Source organism: Nicotiana tomentosiformis, chromosome 5 (genome assembly GCF_000390325.3).
Source record: "Nicotiana tomentosiformis chromosome 5, ASM39032v3, whole genome shotgun sequence".
Lineage (NCBI taxonomy): Eukaryota > Viridiplantae > Streptophyta > Magnoliopsida > Solanales > Solanaceae > Nicotiana > Nicotiana tomentosiformis.
Genome location: NC_090816.1, coordinates 22,801,409 through 22,816,272, shown reverse-complemented (window position 1 = coordinate 22,816,272; position 14,864 = coordinate 22,801,409). Strand labels below are relative to the sequence as shown.

The 14,864-nt window shown below is 34.1% G+C and overlaps 1 protein-coding gene across 1 annotated transcript; it reads left to right on the top strand.

The window, feature by feature from the left end:
* The first annotated feature begins 753 nt into the window (after positions 1-753).
* Positions 754-2,016, top strand: LOC104104914 (protein LIGHT-DEPENDENT SHORT HYPOCOTYLS 1). The gene is made up of 2 exons (XM_009613138.4): positions 754-1,040; positions 1,435-2,016. The coding sequence occupies exons 1-2, from the start codon at positions 811-813 to the stop codon at positions 1,790-1,792; spliced, it is 588 nt and encodes a 195-aa protein (XP_009611433.1). The 5' UTR covers positions 754-810; the 3' UTR covers positions 1,793-2,016.
* The last annotated feature ends 12,848 nt before the right edge of the window (positions 2,017-14,864 follow it).

Below are 14,864 nucleotides of genomic sequence, written 5' to 3'. Positions count from 1 at the left end.
GTGAAAATCGATTTTAACCATATACCATAAGATTTCCTGGTGCAAATATCAATTTAGCATCGAAATTCAAAGCGAATATCGAATACCATACGCTAAACAAAAAAATTGATGTTCTAGTTGACTGCTAGTATACTAGCTAGTAGCAATAACTGATGCCGTCGTACATATACTTGGCCAGAATACTGCTTCCTCCAATCACTTCGAATTAATGCCAAAACCTTTCCCTTTCTCGCAAAATACCCTCTTTCCCCAAAAGCCACTATCCTCAATCATTACTCCTTCCTTCTATATTTTTCACCTTTCTATATCTATCAATTTCACACAAATGGATTTAGCCCACTCTTCTTCTTCTTGTTGCCCCTTTTCTTGGAAAGAAACTCTCACTAACGCAATCAACCTCTTTCAAGATTTCTAGCTCGAGTAAATAGTACTCTCCCTTGATTCGTAGATAGTATTGCCAACTCAACTCGATATGTTTTCGCTTTTACAAGCCAAGAAACTAGAGATTTAAGCACTTATTACACACAATTAATTCCTACATTGTCCTTTCCATTTCTTCTTACTAACCATATAACTATATCTGAAGTAAATACCTCCCTTGACTTGTACCTATTAAGTCATAAAAGTTCACAAGCTGTTTCTCCTTATTTCAAGTATATCAATCTTTTCAGTTCACCTTAAAATAGGGGGTCTTGGTCTTGTTCTAACTCTGTTGACTTTTCTTCACACCCCATTTTTCTTCAAGATCTGATAAACCCTAAAAGTGAAAAAAGAACATCAGTTGTAGCTGAAAAAAGGGTTATTTTTGTAATGGATTTTGTCACAACACAAGGAAATCTCACTTCAGGTAACAATATGGTTCAAGGTACAAACTTTCTTCCCAACAGTACTACCATCATTCCTTCCTCAGCTCCTCCATTAAGTCGATACGAGAACCAGAAACGTCGAGATTGGAACACTTTCTGCCAGTACTTGAGAAATCAACACCCTCCACTTTCACTTCCTTACTGCAGTGGTGCACATGTCCTGGAATTCCTCAGGTATGTTGACTCGTATGATCATATCATTTAAAAGATTAAATTTATTAGAATGTGTTTGGTACAAAAACAATTATTTTTTTAACAATATTTTCGGAGAATAACCTTTTTCTTCTGAAAGAAAGTTTCCTGGTTGAAGAGAGAAAAATATTTTTGAAAGATTGATAATAATATTAGCAAAATTGGTAGAGTGTTGATGAAATTTTTTAGTTTTAAAATTGATTTTAATGTTTAACTAGTGTTAGTTAAAGAAATGATGATGTAAAATTAAGTTAAAAAATATTTTCTGGCAAATAAAACACCAAAACATGACTTATTGTAAAAAATTATTTTCCTTCATATCATGTGCATTCTTATGAAGTTTACATTTTTTATTTACTTAATTATGTTTTAACAGATACCTGGACCAGTTCGGAAAGACGAAAGTCCACAACCAAAATTGTCCATTTTTTGGGCTACAAAATCCTCCAGCACCTTGTCCTTGCCCTTTAAGGCAAGCTTGGGGAAGTCTTGACGCATTAATTGGTCGACTTCGAGCTGCATATGAAGAAAATGGTGGAAAGCCAGAAATGAACCCATTTGGAGCTCGAGCTGTGAGGCTATTTTTACGAGAAGTGAGGGATTTTCAGTCAAAATCTAGAGGGATTAGCTATGAGAAGAAAAGGAAGAGATCATCCTCAACAAATAAGCAGAAAATAGCAGTGGCTGCTGCAGGTGCAACTTTATGTGGACAGACAAGTATTAGTAACATTTGAGTGATTATAATGTGTAGTAGAAATTAATATATATATATATATATATATATATAGGAGAAATGTGAAATTAGGCATGATTTTGCATGCATCTCCTAGAGTAGTATATTATAAGGTGGTCTTATTTTAATTAGTATATGATCACCATTAACCTTTCTTCTTCTTTTTCTCCTTTGGTGTTTGTTTCTATGTTGAAAGTTAATAAAATTATATGGTATAGATAATCATATTGTGGTTTATCTCTTCCCCTTTAATTGTTATGGAATAAATAAATAAAAGTGTATATACTGATAATATTAAAGAAAAAATCTAGTATTCAGGGGCAGATAGATGGATAAAGCGGTGTCTCGCTCAGAAAATTTTACTAAGCATATATAATTATACTGTATCAAAACAAGTGACAAATATAAAATAACATCACTTGACATGTATTTTAGTCTGGCATGTTAGTTAGTTTCTTGGTTTTGCTTTAAGAGATTCAAGGTTTGAATCTGAACTAGAAGATATTTTTGGCAAATATTTGAAGAGCCTCATGTTAAAAATTGTGGTAAGTAGAATTGAACGATCTCATCTAACTTTAAGACTCAACAAAATTAATGCACTAAGACTATTACTCATTTAGAAATATGATGATTAACGTTATTTATTTTACATTCTTATGTAAATATCGACACTACTTACAAAAAATTTTATGTATATCCCTGCTAGTATTGTGTATCTTAACTTGATTTATTCGGTAATTTATCTTATTTTTTAGATTATTAATCTCAATTATTATGAATCGTTAGTGCAGTTATATTAGAAATAACCTAATAGTCTTAAAAAATTTATGCTATCGGTGCAGAGAAGTTAAACACGTTTATTATTATGAATATGCATTTACCTCGTTGTTCTTCAAAGGCAAGATTAGGAGTTCATATTTGAACAACATGTTTTGCATTGAGGAGCTGAATATAAGCAGATATAGTTATAAATGCAACTCAGCTACTAACAGAAGAAATCATAATGGCGTTTTCAACAAATAATATTACATAATTTTTGGCCCTCTCATGATTTCCAAATTAAATGCTAGTTACTCTTCTTTCCTCTCTTTTTTTTCTCTTTTACAAGCTTTTCATGAATTCAATCTGGAAGATAAAAATTTATCCTTTCCTTAGATTTTACTTTGTTTGTTTAAATTGAATAATAGAGAGCTAGGCAGAGCTAACCTTTTGGTTATGGTTTCGGTAGAACTCACTAGTTTTGATCCAAATCATGTATTTGTCTAAGAAATTTATTGAATATGATTAAATTATAAATTTAGTATCTATTAATTTAAAAGGATTAGAATAACACTCATAAACTTCAAATCTTGGTTTCGCATATTCTTTTAGAACGAAACCCTCCAGTCTAGATATCATTAATTATAACCTAGCGTAGCAACTAATAATGAAGATATGAAATAAAATGGCCTAGCTTTACACACACACCCTAATTGTTGGTTAATTATTGGAAAAGATCTTAATTTTTTTTTATATAGAAAAGGCACTTAACATGCAAGTTTTTTCCAATTGTTTTGAGAAAAAAGATCTTATTACTTTTGAGAAGATCGCATTAAACATGCAAGTTCTTTTTCTAATTTTATTCTAAAATGATTGGCTTCAATAGAGCTTAGATTACACAAATCTAGCGTCAACAATGGATATAATAAGATAACAAATTGTCTTACAATATGATTCTTCCCTATACCATTAGCTTTATCTCTTTATCCACTTCATGATTTTATGCCTGATAATGTATGAAAACTATTGAACAAACTAGATTCTTACATACTTAATTTAGAGAATTTATTTTTATTTCCTATTAATTCGGTATTTGAATCTGCATTGGAGTCTACACTAATTCAAATTCGCGATACGTAAGATCCATAAAAAAAAAGTAACTATTCCCTATCTTTTTTAATATTCAAGATTCGAACTCGATATTTCTAATTAAGAATGAAAAGATCATATTTATCTCATTACATTCCCTGACGGTTAAAGCCTAGACTAATTCAAACTCGCGCTACGTAAGACCCATTAAAAAGTAAATATTCCCTATCTTTTTTTTTATACTCATGATTCAAACTCGAGATCTCTGGTTAAGGATAAAAAAATTATATTTATCTAATTAAAATCCATGACAGTTAATTTAGAGAGTTAATTCAGCCCTACCTAGATATAGCTCCCCCACCACCTCTTTATTTGGTGCATGTACGTATCATCACATAACCTATTGGTTCTTTTATAAAGGACAAATTTCAGATAATAAGTGGAAAACAGAAGAGCCTATGGAAAGGAAAACAATAGTTAGGTATTGACTTATAAGATAATCAAACTAGATCTATTATTATACTAAAAGACAAAACACACGTATGCTGATTTGGGATTAAGATATTGCTAATATAGATCCTTTGAGATCTTATAAAGTTTGAGAATATGACAGCTTACGAATATCACCAGATGCCCATTATTTTACTCCTCACACTTGGCCAATTTTTGCTTAGTCTATATATCAGAATGTCCTTTTGAATTAAAGGATTGCTAATTGGCTTGTTAGTGATAAATTATGTTTTTATGTCCAGGAGAGATTGTTTAGTTCATGGTGTTTAATTTATTGATGTGCACACACTCCATTAAAAAAGAGTTTTACCTAAATAGCCGAATTTACTATTTTTTTTCCTAGCATATATTCATATATTATACGGGGTTATGCACGTGCTATATATGAATTATATCTATATTATATATCCGTCAGTTATTTTTAGTTGAAGCGATTGGGTGAACAACTATTTAGGTTAGTTCTTCATTAAAAAGGGGGTATTTTATTAAAGAATTTTAAGTTCTACGCATTATCAGCTCAAAATAGTATTTACACAATCAAGACAATTATAAAGTAATTACAGATAAACTTCTATAATAAACATTAACCGAAAACCTAATAAATATGATAACTAACATGCTATTACATTTCATTTCCGAATAAGGTAAATTTTTTGTATAGTAAATATACATTACTAAATTCTTTATCTATGAAATATATAGTATAGGGTTATACTTATATATATATATATATATGTTGAATCACCTCACTACATTTAGTACAGATGTTTCAGAATTCAATTATATGGAGACAAAATTTGTGCAAATGGCTAAGGGTGTCGGCCCGAGAGGTGGGGGAGGGGAAATAGAAGGAGTTATTTTCAATTTTCTCTGGCGATAATATATTGCACATGTCAAAATTGGATGACTTATAAATGAAGATCAGATTTCTCTATATATATATATATATATATATATATATATATATATATATATATATATATATGTACACACACATTAATATTGTGTGTCTCTAGCTAGAGAAAAGTCTAAACCAAATCTACACACGTTGCTGGTTCTCGTATTGCATGTTCCTGTCCTTCGAGTAAAAGGTCTTCTTTCTTAGGATAACATTATGGAAAGTATAGATACTATATAGTGATATCATAGTGATGCTACGTGCTGACCATCCTTTGCCGAAAAATTATATTTTGTATAAGGTAAAATATTATTTGTTATTGATTAAAAATAGACTTTGAACACTTTTACATAGCCCACTGACAAAGGTTTGAACACCCTTATTGAATTTCCTGAATTCGTCACTGCATATAATGTCTGAAATTAATTAACATGAAGTTTACGTCTTTGAATTGATAGATTACAATATGTTTATGTTACTAAATTCAAATAAACACCAACACAATAACTGTTGTTAGACAACTCAAAATGTAATGGCTACTAAACACGGTTGGCTATACATGAATATATACGAATGACTTTCGTAACAAGAGTGGGTTGCTCTAGTGGTAAGCACCCTTCACTTTCAACCAAGAGATTGTGAGTTCGAGTCACCCCAAGAGCAAGTTGGGGAGTTCTTGGAGGGAGGGAGCCGAGGGAGGATCTATCGGAAACAGTCTCTCTATTTCATGCTCACTGCAAACATTTCATTATCTCATTCAATAATAAACCAACAATTTACTTATCAGTTCTCTTCAAGTGTTTTTTTACTTTATTCTTTGTAGTACTTCTTACGGTTTTAACGTTTGTTATCCAAAATTTTGTATGATTCTATCTTGCCATATAAACTCTAATTAAGAAGTTATTGTTGTTTGCCTTTAGACACACACAAACACATATTCGTCTCCATTTATGTGATAATATTTGAGTATGGAGTTTAAGAAAGAAAGTAAAATTTTAAAATTTGCTATCGAAAACAAGTCATAAACATGTGTGGCTATAGATCATTTCATTAAGGGTAAAATAGAAAATTTAACATTAAATTATTTCTAGTAAGGAAGACTCATATTTTTTCTGGTATACACTGAAAAGTAAAGTATGACACATAAATTAAGATAATTTTTGACTGGACAAATAATTCAAGAAAGAAACAAATACTTTTGAAACTTATGGTTTAAAACAATCCATAAATATTTGTGACTACAAATCATCTTATTATGGGTAAATTAAAAAGTTTACAATTAAATTATTTCTAAATAAAAAGGCATGATAATTTTTTGGACAGACTAAAAAATATGGCATATACTCCCTCTATTTCACTTTTAAGTGTCTTAGTTTTATTGGTGGCATAGTTTAAAAGGTAAGAAAGATTTAGATCTTGTGGTAAATAAGGAGGTATATAATGTACTAAAATATCCCTATATCTTATGGTCTTAAATGTGTCCAGTGAAAAGTTAGAGTTAAAGAATTACTAACTATAGAGACGGGCATTCTTTTTTAAAAGAAAAAGGAACAACAACAATAATAATATACCCACTATAATCTCACAGGTGAAGTTTGGGGAAGAAGAAGAAGAAGAAGAAGAAGAAGAAGAAGAGGAGGAGGAAGAGGAGGAGGAAGAAGAAGAAAGAAAGAAATAAAGAAGAGGGAGACAAAATACGATAAGGAAAAAGGGGAAAAAAGTAGCATCAAATAGTAATAATTAGGGAGCAACAATTTTCAGTAGCAATTTTCAAAAATACTGGACGTGGTTGCTAAGTACTATATATAATAACAAACTAGAAGAAAGTATCCTTCAACCAACAACAAGAATATTACTAGCACTACTGGTAAACCTAGGAGAAACTCACAACTACCTGTCAACCCATCACCTTAATCCTCGACCTCCACACCTTCCTATCGCTAGTCATGTCCTCGTTAGGTGAAGCACCGACATGTCCTGCCTAATCACTTCTCCCTAATACTTTTTTAGCCTACCCCTACCCTTTCTCAGGCCCTCCATGGTCAACCTCTCATACCTCCTGGTCGGGGCATCTATGTCCCTCCTCCTCACATACCCAAACCATCGCAATCTCGATTCCCGCAACTTGTCTTCCACGGATGACACTCCTACTTTGTCCCTAATAACTTCATTCATAATCTTGTCTTTCCTGGCATGTCCACACATCCATCCCAACATTCTCATTTCAGCTAATCTCATCTTCTGGACATGGGACTTCTTGACGGCCAACACTCAACTCCATACAACATAGTCGGTCTAACCACCACCCTGTAGAATTTGCCCTTAAGTCTAGGCGGCACATTCTTATCGCATAAAACCCCCGAAGCTAGCCTCTATCTCATCCAACCCGCTCCAATGCGGTGAGTAATATCCTCGTCAATCACTTTGTTGTCTTGGATTATAGACCCAAGATACTTGAAACTATCTCTTTTGGAAATGACTTAGTGTCAATTTTTACTTCCACTTCTTCTTCATGCCTCTAATCACTGAACTTGCACTACAAGTATTCAGTTTTTGACCTATTCAACTTGAAACCTTTGGACTCCAGCGTCTGTCTCCAAACTTTCAACCTAGCCTTAACACCTTCTCACGTTTCGTCAATCAGAACTATGTCATCAGCAAATAACATACACCATGGCACCCTCCCTTGTATGTGTCGTGTCAGCACATCCAACGCTAGGGCAAACAAAAACGGGCTAAGGGTCGATCCCTGATGCAATTCCATCTCCACAGGAAAATATTTCGTGTCTCCTCCCGCAGTCCTCACCCGAATCTTAGCACCCTCGTACATGTCCTTAATCACCTTAATGTAGACCATCAGTAAGTGCATTCTTTTAGAAAATGTTACTAAAGACATTCTTTTGGAAAGAGTTACTAAAAAGGAAATAAGACATATAAATTGAAATCGGAGAAGTAATATTCATATTATTTGTATATTAATTATATTATGAATTTATTATGATTTTTTGTGAAAACTTGGGGTAAAATGCATATTAATTTTCGACCTCCGACTACCTGGCTTTGCTGTCGGCAGAGTTTGATCCCGTAAATGCCGGGGGTAACGTGCTGTACTGTAATGACACGTACTCGTGTGGGCCCCACAATTATCGACTCACCCACGTGTCAGCATGTACTGATTGTCGGCTCAGTCTTCGAGCTCCAAATCAACAGCTTCTCCTTCTGTCACGTTGACACGTGGAAGAGCTCATGACCGTTTATCGTCTTGGTATCTTTTGTCCGTACAAAATTCCGCATATTTTGCCATCTTTGGCTTTATCGTATGTTGCTAATTAAGGGTACTGATAATTACTATAACACTTAAATTCTTATAATATAAAAAACAATTTCTAGGATTTTGAGGAGGAAACAAATTTGTATGATTAAGACCATTGTTTGGTGGGGGAAAGATGTGGTCCTCACCACTTCAATTTTTGTTCTTTACATCTTTCTATAAAAGAAGTTAAGAAATGATTTCTTAACATAAAAAAGAACTATTGAATTTTTTATTATTATTATTTTTTATTTTTATTATTGCAAGTGGATGTAAACATTATTCTAGAGATTAACGAATAGACTAATTACATTTTGTTAGATCTTCGAGGGGTTGTTTGTTACGTGGGATAAAAATAATAATTCAGGGATAAAGTTTAGGATTTATCAGAGGTAGAGGTAGGATTTGAATCTTATGAATTTGAGATTCAAATTCTTTTAAGTTAGTGAATTCTAAATTAATGTAATTAGAATACGTTTAATAAAATTTTAAGACAAATATAAGATTTTAACCAGTACTACTAGGTTCTGCCGAACCCGTAGGCAACAAACCAGCTCCGCCCCTGGAATTAACTTTATCTCATATTTGATTTGGGGTATCAGTTAATCCGAGATAACTTTTACACTAAGGGTTCGTTTGGTATGATGGATAGTTAAGCGCGAGATTAAATTTGAGTAGAGTGTATCTCACTTTTGGTTGAGATAAAATCGTGGTATAACTAATCTCGGAATTAGTTATCCCGGAATTATAGTGTTTGTTTATCCCTGCGGGAGGATGGGATAATTGATCATGGGATAACCTATTTTCCAACCAAACGACCCCTAAGAGATCGTTTGGTACAATGGTGGGATATCCCATAGGATTAGTTATCTCATATTTTATATGGGATAACTAATCACACCATTTCAGTATAAAAGTTGTTCCAGGATTAACCAATACCCCAAACCAAACATGGGATAAAGTTAATCCCAAATTCGGTCACGGGATTATTATCCTTATCCCTGCGAAACGACCCCTAAAATGATGGGATTAACTATCACATATAGAAGGTCGGATATCTAATCCCATAAGATATCTCAAAATATCGCACCATTGTACCAAATGAACTCTAAAAGTACGAATCTTGTTTTGATAGCATGATTTCTTAAGCATTATTTAAGTCCTTTGCCTTCTATAAACCAACCTTTTTAGTTTTTACTCTTCTAACATGAAGATAAATGTTACGACCCAAAATCCCACCACAGGCATCGTGATGACATCTAATCTTTAAGATTAGGTAAGCCGATTTCTATTATATTCTGAAGCCATTTTTTTTAAATAAGTAACCAAAACTAACAGCAGAATAAATATGAATATACAACCTCCCAAGACTGGTAGTACTGAGTCACGAACTCTAACTGAATACATGGAATGATCACGATGAGCGAATATACAATACTGTTTGATTACAAATTAACAGTACAATGAAATAAAAAGACTCCAAGGGACTGCGACGGCCAAGCAGCTCTACCTTGAACCTTTACGATTGCGCTTTAACTCTGCTCAAGTCTGATATCTCCAATACCTGGCTCTGCACAAAAATGTACAGAAGTGTAGAGTGAGCACGCCACAGCGGTGCCCAGTAAGTATCAAAACTAACCTCAATTGAGTAGAGACGAGGTACAGTCAAGACACTCACTAGTCTAATAACATGTGCAATATAATATACAAAATAATAGGAAACAAATAACAACAGAGAAACATGAAACAACCAGTGATATGCACAGCAGACAACAAGAATACCATTAATATCGCTCATCTATTAATAATTACAATTACACCCAATTAAATCAGGTACTTCAAATAAATGTCTTTCACATATAATTCTTCCAAATAATTCTCTTTCAAATATAATTCTTTCAATAAATCTTTTCAAGTAAAATTTCCTCAAATAAATATCTTTCAAATACAATTCTTTCATATAATACTTTCTGTTAATATTCTGTATTGCTGTAATAAACAATTAAACTTTCTGAAAAAAAACAAAACAGAAAGTTAGTAATACTTGTTTAACGAAATAGATTCTGGAAAACAAAAAACAATATAGGAATAAATCGAGCCCACTGAATACACAGTGTCCTTAGGAAAATTATTCCCCTCAAGTACCCGAGGTGCTGGAATATATCCTCCCAGGAAAGAACGATTTAACTCACCAGTGTATTGGTACCAAAAACTCTGATGAACTGCGAACCACTCAATGGTCGTAAAACACACTGAAAAATATTGTGCAGAAGAAGAAGAAGCTCAGAAAATTTCGTAAGGAAAGATTCTGGGATTCAAACTCTATTTATAGAGTTGCAGGCATTGTTTCTGAAAAGGTTTGCAACCTTTCAGAAACAGCCATGGCTGTTGGAAAAGGGGTGTTTAAAATATTGCGGGAAAAATATATTTAAAATAATTCGAGAAAGAAAACGGGTCTGACCGTCGCGGGTCATGGGTTATTCCGAATTGAATTTTTCGTTAATTATTTAATTAATTAAATAAATAATTGAAAGAAATTTTGTCCAGAAAGATTAATTAATCAATCGATCTTTGACCAAATCCAAATCCGAATCCGAATCCGAAGCCGAAGCCGAAGCCGAGCCGAGCGAGCGACGACGACGACGGCGCGAGGCTTGCCTTTTTCTTAACTCTTTAAGAGCTAGAAGAAGAGCAATTATATATATATATATTCATCAAAAGCCTTTTCTTCCTCCGATATGGGACAATGTCCCTTTTCCAAGGGAAACTCAAATATTTTATTTTCCCTCCATTTCTCATTCACCTTCTTTAAGCTACACAAGCTTAAAATCCCAACAATCCCCCACATGAATGGGAAATGGCTATAAAATAAAGGAATGCACGGACGCGTGTGTGTTTTACATGCAAGAATTAATTGCATCTGGATAAGTAGGTTTCCCTTTGAACTTTCCGTAGTGAACTTATATCGGATATACTCGGTCAATCGGTAGATTTGATATCTTTGAACCGCCGAGCTTTGTTGTATACCTAGACAACATAAGTCACACAATCAATCTTTAACCATCTATGGTTCTCACGGTTGTGTTCGTTTCAGCTATGAACACCGCCCGGTTTCATGAGTGCTTAGAGAATGGGCCTTTACTTTTATTCCCCTTGAAGCGGCTTACACTTCACACTCACATGGGTGATTTCTAAACGTGTAATCCTATAGACACACTATCTGGTCATATCCTGCCAGACTTAGCAAATCATTAAAAAACCGTTAAGCTTTGTTGACTCATCAAAAAGCCTTAATGCTTTACCTCGATTTCTGAACATTGTCTTCATCACGAAAATGGGTTGAGTTATTTAACAATGTTGAACTGTCATTCATAACTTTGTTTGATCTCTTTGAACCTAGCTCGTGGGATCTCCAGTCTGCTAGGTAGAGTTACCGTCATGATGACTTGTCCTAGACCTTAACCCTATTCCCTTTGATGATCTTTCAAATGCCTCTCTAGATAGGCCTTTTGTAAGTGGATCCGACTGATAACACCACTAGAGAGTAGTTGTCTAACGGTATTGTGTCTCCGTCATATATGACGAGATTTTCTGTTATACATAACGCTCCCTGCCCTGCCTATTGCTGCTTGACTATCACAAAGTATACAAATAGGTGCCAAAGGTTTGGGCCAAAATGGAATATCTTCCCAGAAATTCCGGAGCCATTCAGCTTCTTCACCGGCCTTATCTAAAGCTATGAATTCAGATTCCATTGTAGAACGGGCGATGCACGTTTGTTTGGATGATTTCCAAGACACTGCTCCACCCCAATTGTGAAAACATATCCACTCGTGGATTTAACTTCAGATGATCCAGTGATCCAATTTGCATCACTATATCCCTCGATCACGGAGGGATATTTGTTATAATGCAAAGCGTAATTTTGGGTATGTTTGAGATACCCCAAAACTCGTTTCATTGCCATCCAATATATGTGATTGGGATTACTTGTAAACCGACTCAGTTTACTAATAGCACATGCTATATCTGGTCGTGTACAATTCATGATATACATCAAACTTCCCAATACTCTTGCATAATCCAATTGTGAGTCACTTTCACCTTCATTCTTTTGAAGTGCATAACTCACATCAATTGGAGTCTTGGCAATTTTGAAATCCAAATACTTGAACTTGTCAAGTACCTTTTCAATGTAGTGAGACTGTGATAATGCTAGACCTTGTGGAGTCTTGTGAATTCTGATTCCTAAGATCACATCAGCAACTCCTAAGTCTTTCATATCGAATTTGCTAGCCAACATGCGCTTAGTAGCATTTATATCTGCCATGTTTTTGCTCATTATCAATATGTCATCAACATATAAACAAACAATGACTTCATGACCTGGAGTGTTTTTAATGTAAACACATTTGTCGCACTCGTTGATTTTAAACCCACTTGCCAACATTGTTTAGTCAAATTTGGCATGCCATTGTTTGGGTGCTTGTTTAAGTCCATAAAGTGACTTAAAAAGTTTGCACACTTTCTTTTCTTTACCAGTTACCACAAAACCCTCAGGTTGTTCCATGTAAATCTCTTCCTCTAATTCTCCATTTAAGAAAGCTATTTTAACATCCATTTGATAGATTTCAAGACCATACACGGCCGTTAGTGCCACTAACACCCTAATAGATGTTATCCTCATTACTGGCGAGTAAGTGTCAAAGTAATCAAGGCCTTCCTTTTGTATATAACCTTTGACAACAAATCTTGCCTTATATTTGTCAATAGTGCCATCAGCTTTCACTTTTCGTTTAAAGATCCATTTCGAACCTAAAGGCTTATTTCCTGGAAGAAGATCTACCAATTCCCATGTATGGTTATCCAAAATTGATTGAATCTACTATTGACTGCTTCTTTCCAAAACACTGAATCAGAAGATGACATAGCTGCTTTAAAAGTTTGAGGCTCATTTTCAAGCAAGAATGTCACAAAATCTGGTCCAAAGGAAGTAGATGTTCTTTGACATTTTCTATGCCTTGGATCTTCTATACTTGGAGTTTTTATCCTTGGTTCTTCCCGAGGTCGTTTAGGTCTTTCACTTAACGACTCACATTTAGCTTTATATGGATAGATGCTTTCAAAGAATTCAGCATTATCTGATTCCATTACCGTATTAATGTGAATTTCGGGATTATCGAATTTATGAACCAAAAACCGACATGCTTTACTGTTTGTAGCATATCCAATGAAAATGCAATCAACAATTTTTGGTCCGATTTTAACCCTTTTAGGTAAAGGAACTTGTACCTTTGCTAGACACCCCCACACTTTGAAATATTTCAAGTTGGGTTTTCTTCTTTTCCATTTTTCATATGGAATAGATTGCATTTTGCTGTGGGTTACTCTGTTGAGTATTCGGTTAGCTGTAAGGATAGCTTCGCCCCACAAACTCTGCGGTAATCCGGAACTTATTAATAAAGAATTCATCATTTACTTTAATGTCCGATTTTTCCTTTCCGCAATTCCATTGGATTGAGGTGTGTAAGGTGCAGTAGTTTGATGGATAATTCCATATTCCGAACATATTTCTGCAAATGGAAATTCATATTCTCCACCTCTATCACTTCTAATCATTTTGATCTTTTTATTCAATTGATTCTCCACTTCATTCTTATATTGCTTAAATGCTTCAATTGCTTCATCCTTACTATTAAGCAAATAAACATAACAATATCGAGTGCAGTCGTCAATAAAAGTAATAAAATATTTTTTCCCACCTCGAGATGGTGTCGACTTCATATCACAAATGTCAGTATGAATTTAGTCTAAAGGATTTGAATTCCTTTCAATAGACTTATAAGGATGTTTTACAAACTTAGACTCAACACATATTTGACATTTTAATTTATTACACTCGAATTTAGGCAACACTTCTAAATTAATTAACTTCCGCAAGGTTTTGTAATTGACATGTCCTAAACGAATATGCCATAAATCATTTGACTCCAATAAATAAGAAAAAGCTGCAATTTTATTCATACTGTCAACAACAATTACATTTAGTTTGAAGAGACCCTCTGTGAGGTAGCCCTTTCCAACATATATTTCATTCTTGCTTACAACAACTTTATCAGAAACAAATACACATTTGAATCCATTCTTAACAAGCAAAGAAGTAGAAACTAAATTCTTCCTAATAGTAGGAACATGAAGAACATTGTTGAGCGTTAACACCTTACCGGAAGTCATCTTCAGGAATATCTTCCCATAACCTTCAATCTTGGTTGTTGCAGTATTTCCCATGGAAAGCTCTTCTTCGGGACCAGCAGTAGAGTAAGTCGCAAATGCTTCCTTGACATCACAAATATGTCGAGTGGCTCCAGAGTCAATCCACCACTCCTTCGGATTTCCAACTAGGTTGCATTCCGAAAGCATTGCACACAGATCATCAATGTCATAATTCTTTTCCACTATGTTGGCCTGTCCCTTCTTCTTATACTTTTTCGGGAGACGACAATCAGG

What these genes read in the sequence shown, in the direction of transcription:
- LOC104104914 (XM_009613138.4), top strand. Translation starts at nt 811, where the DNA reads ATGGATTTTGTCACAACACAAGGAAATCTCACTTCAGGTAACAATATG. An exon ending in CATGTCCTGGAATTCCTCAG is followed by an intron (nt 1,041 to 1,434) that starts GTATGTTGACTC and finishes ATGTTTTAACAG; the next exon opens with ATACCTGGACCAGTTCGGAA.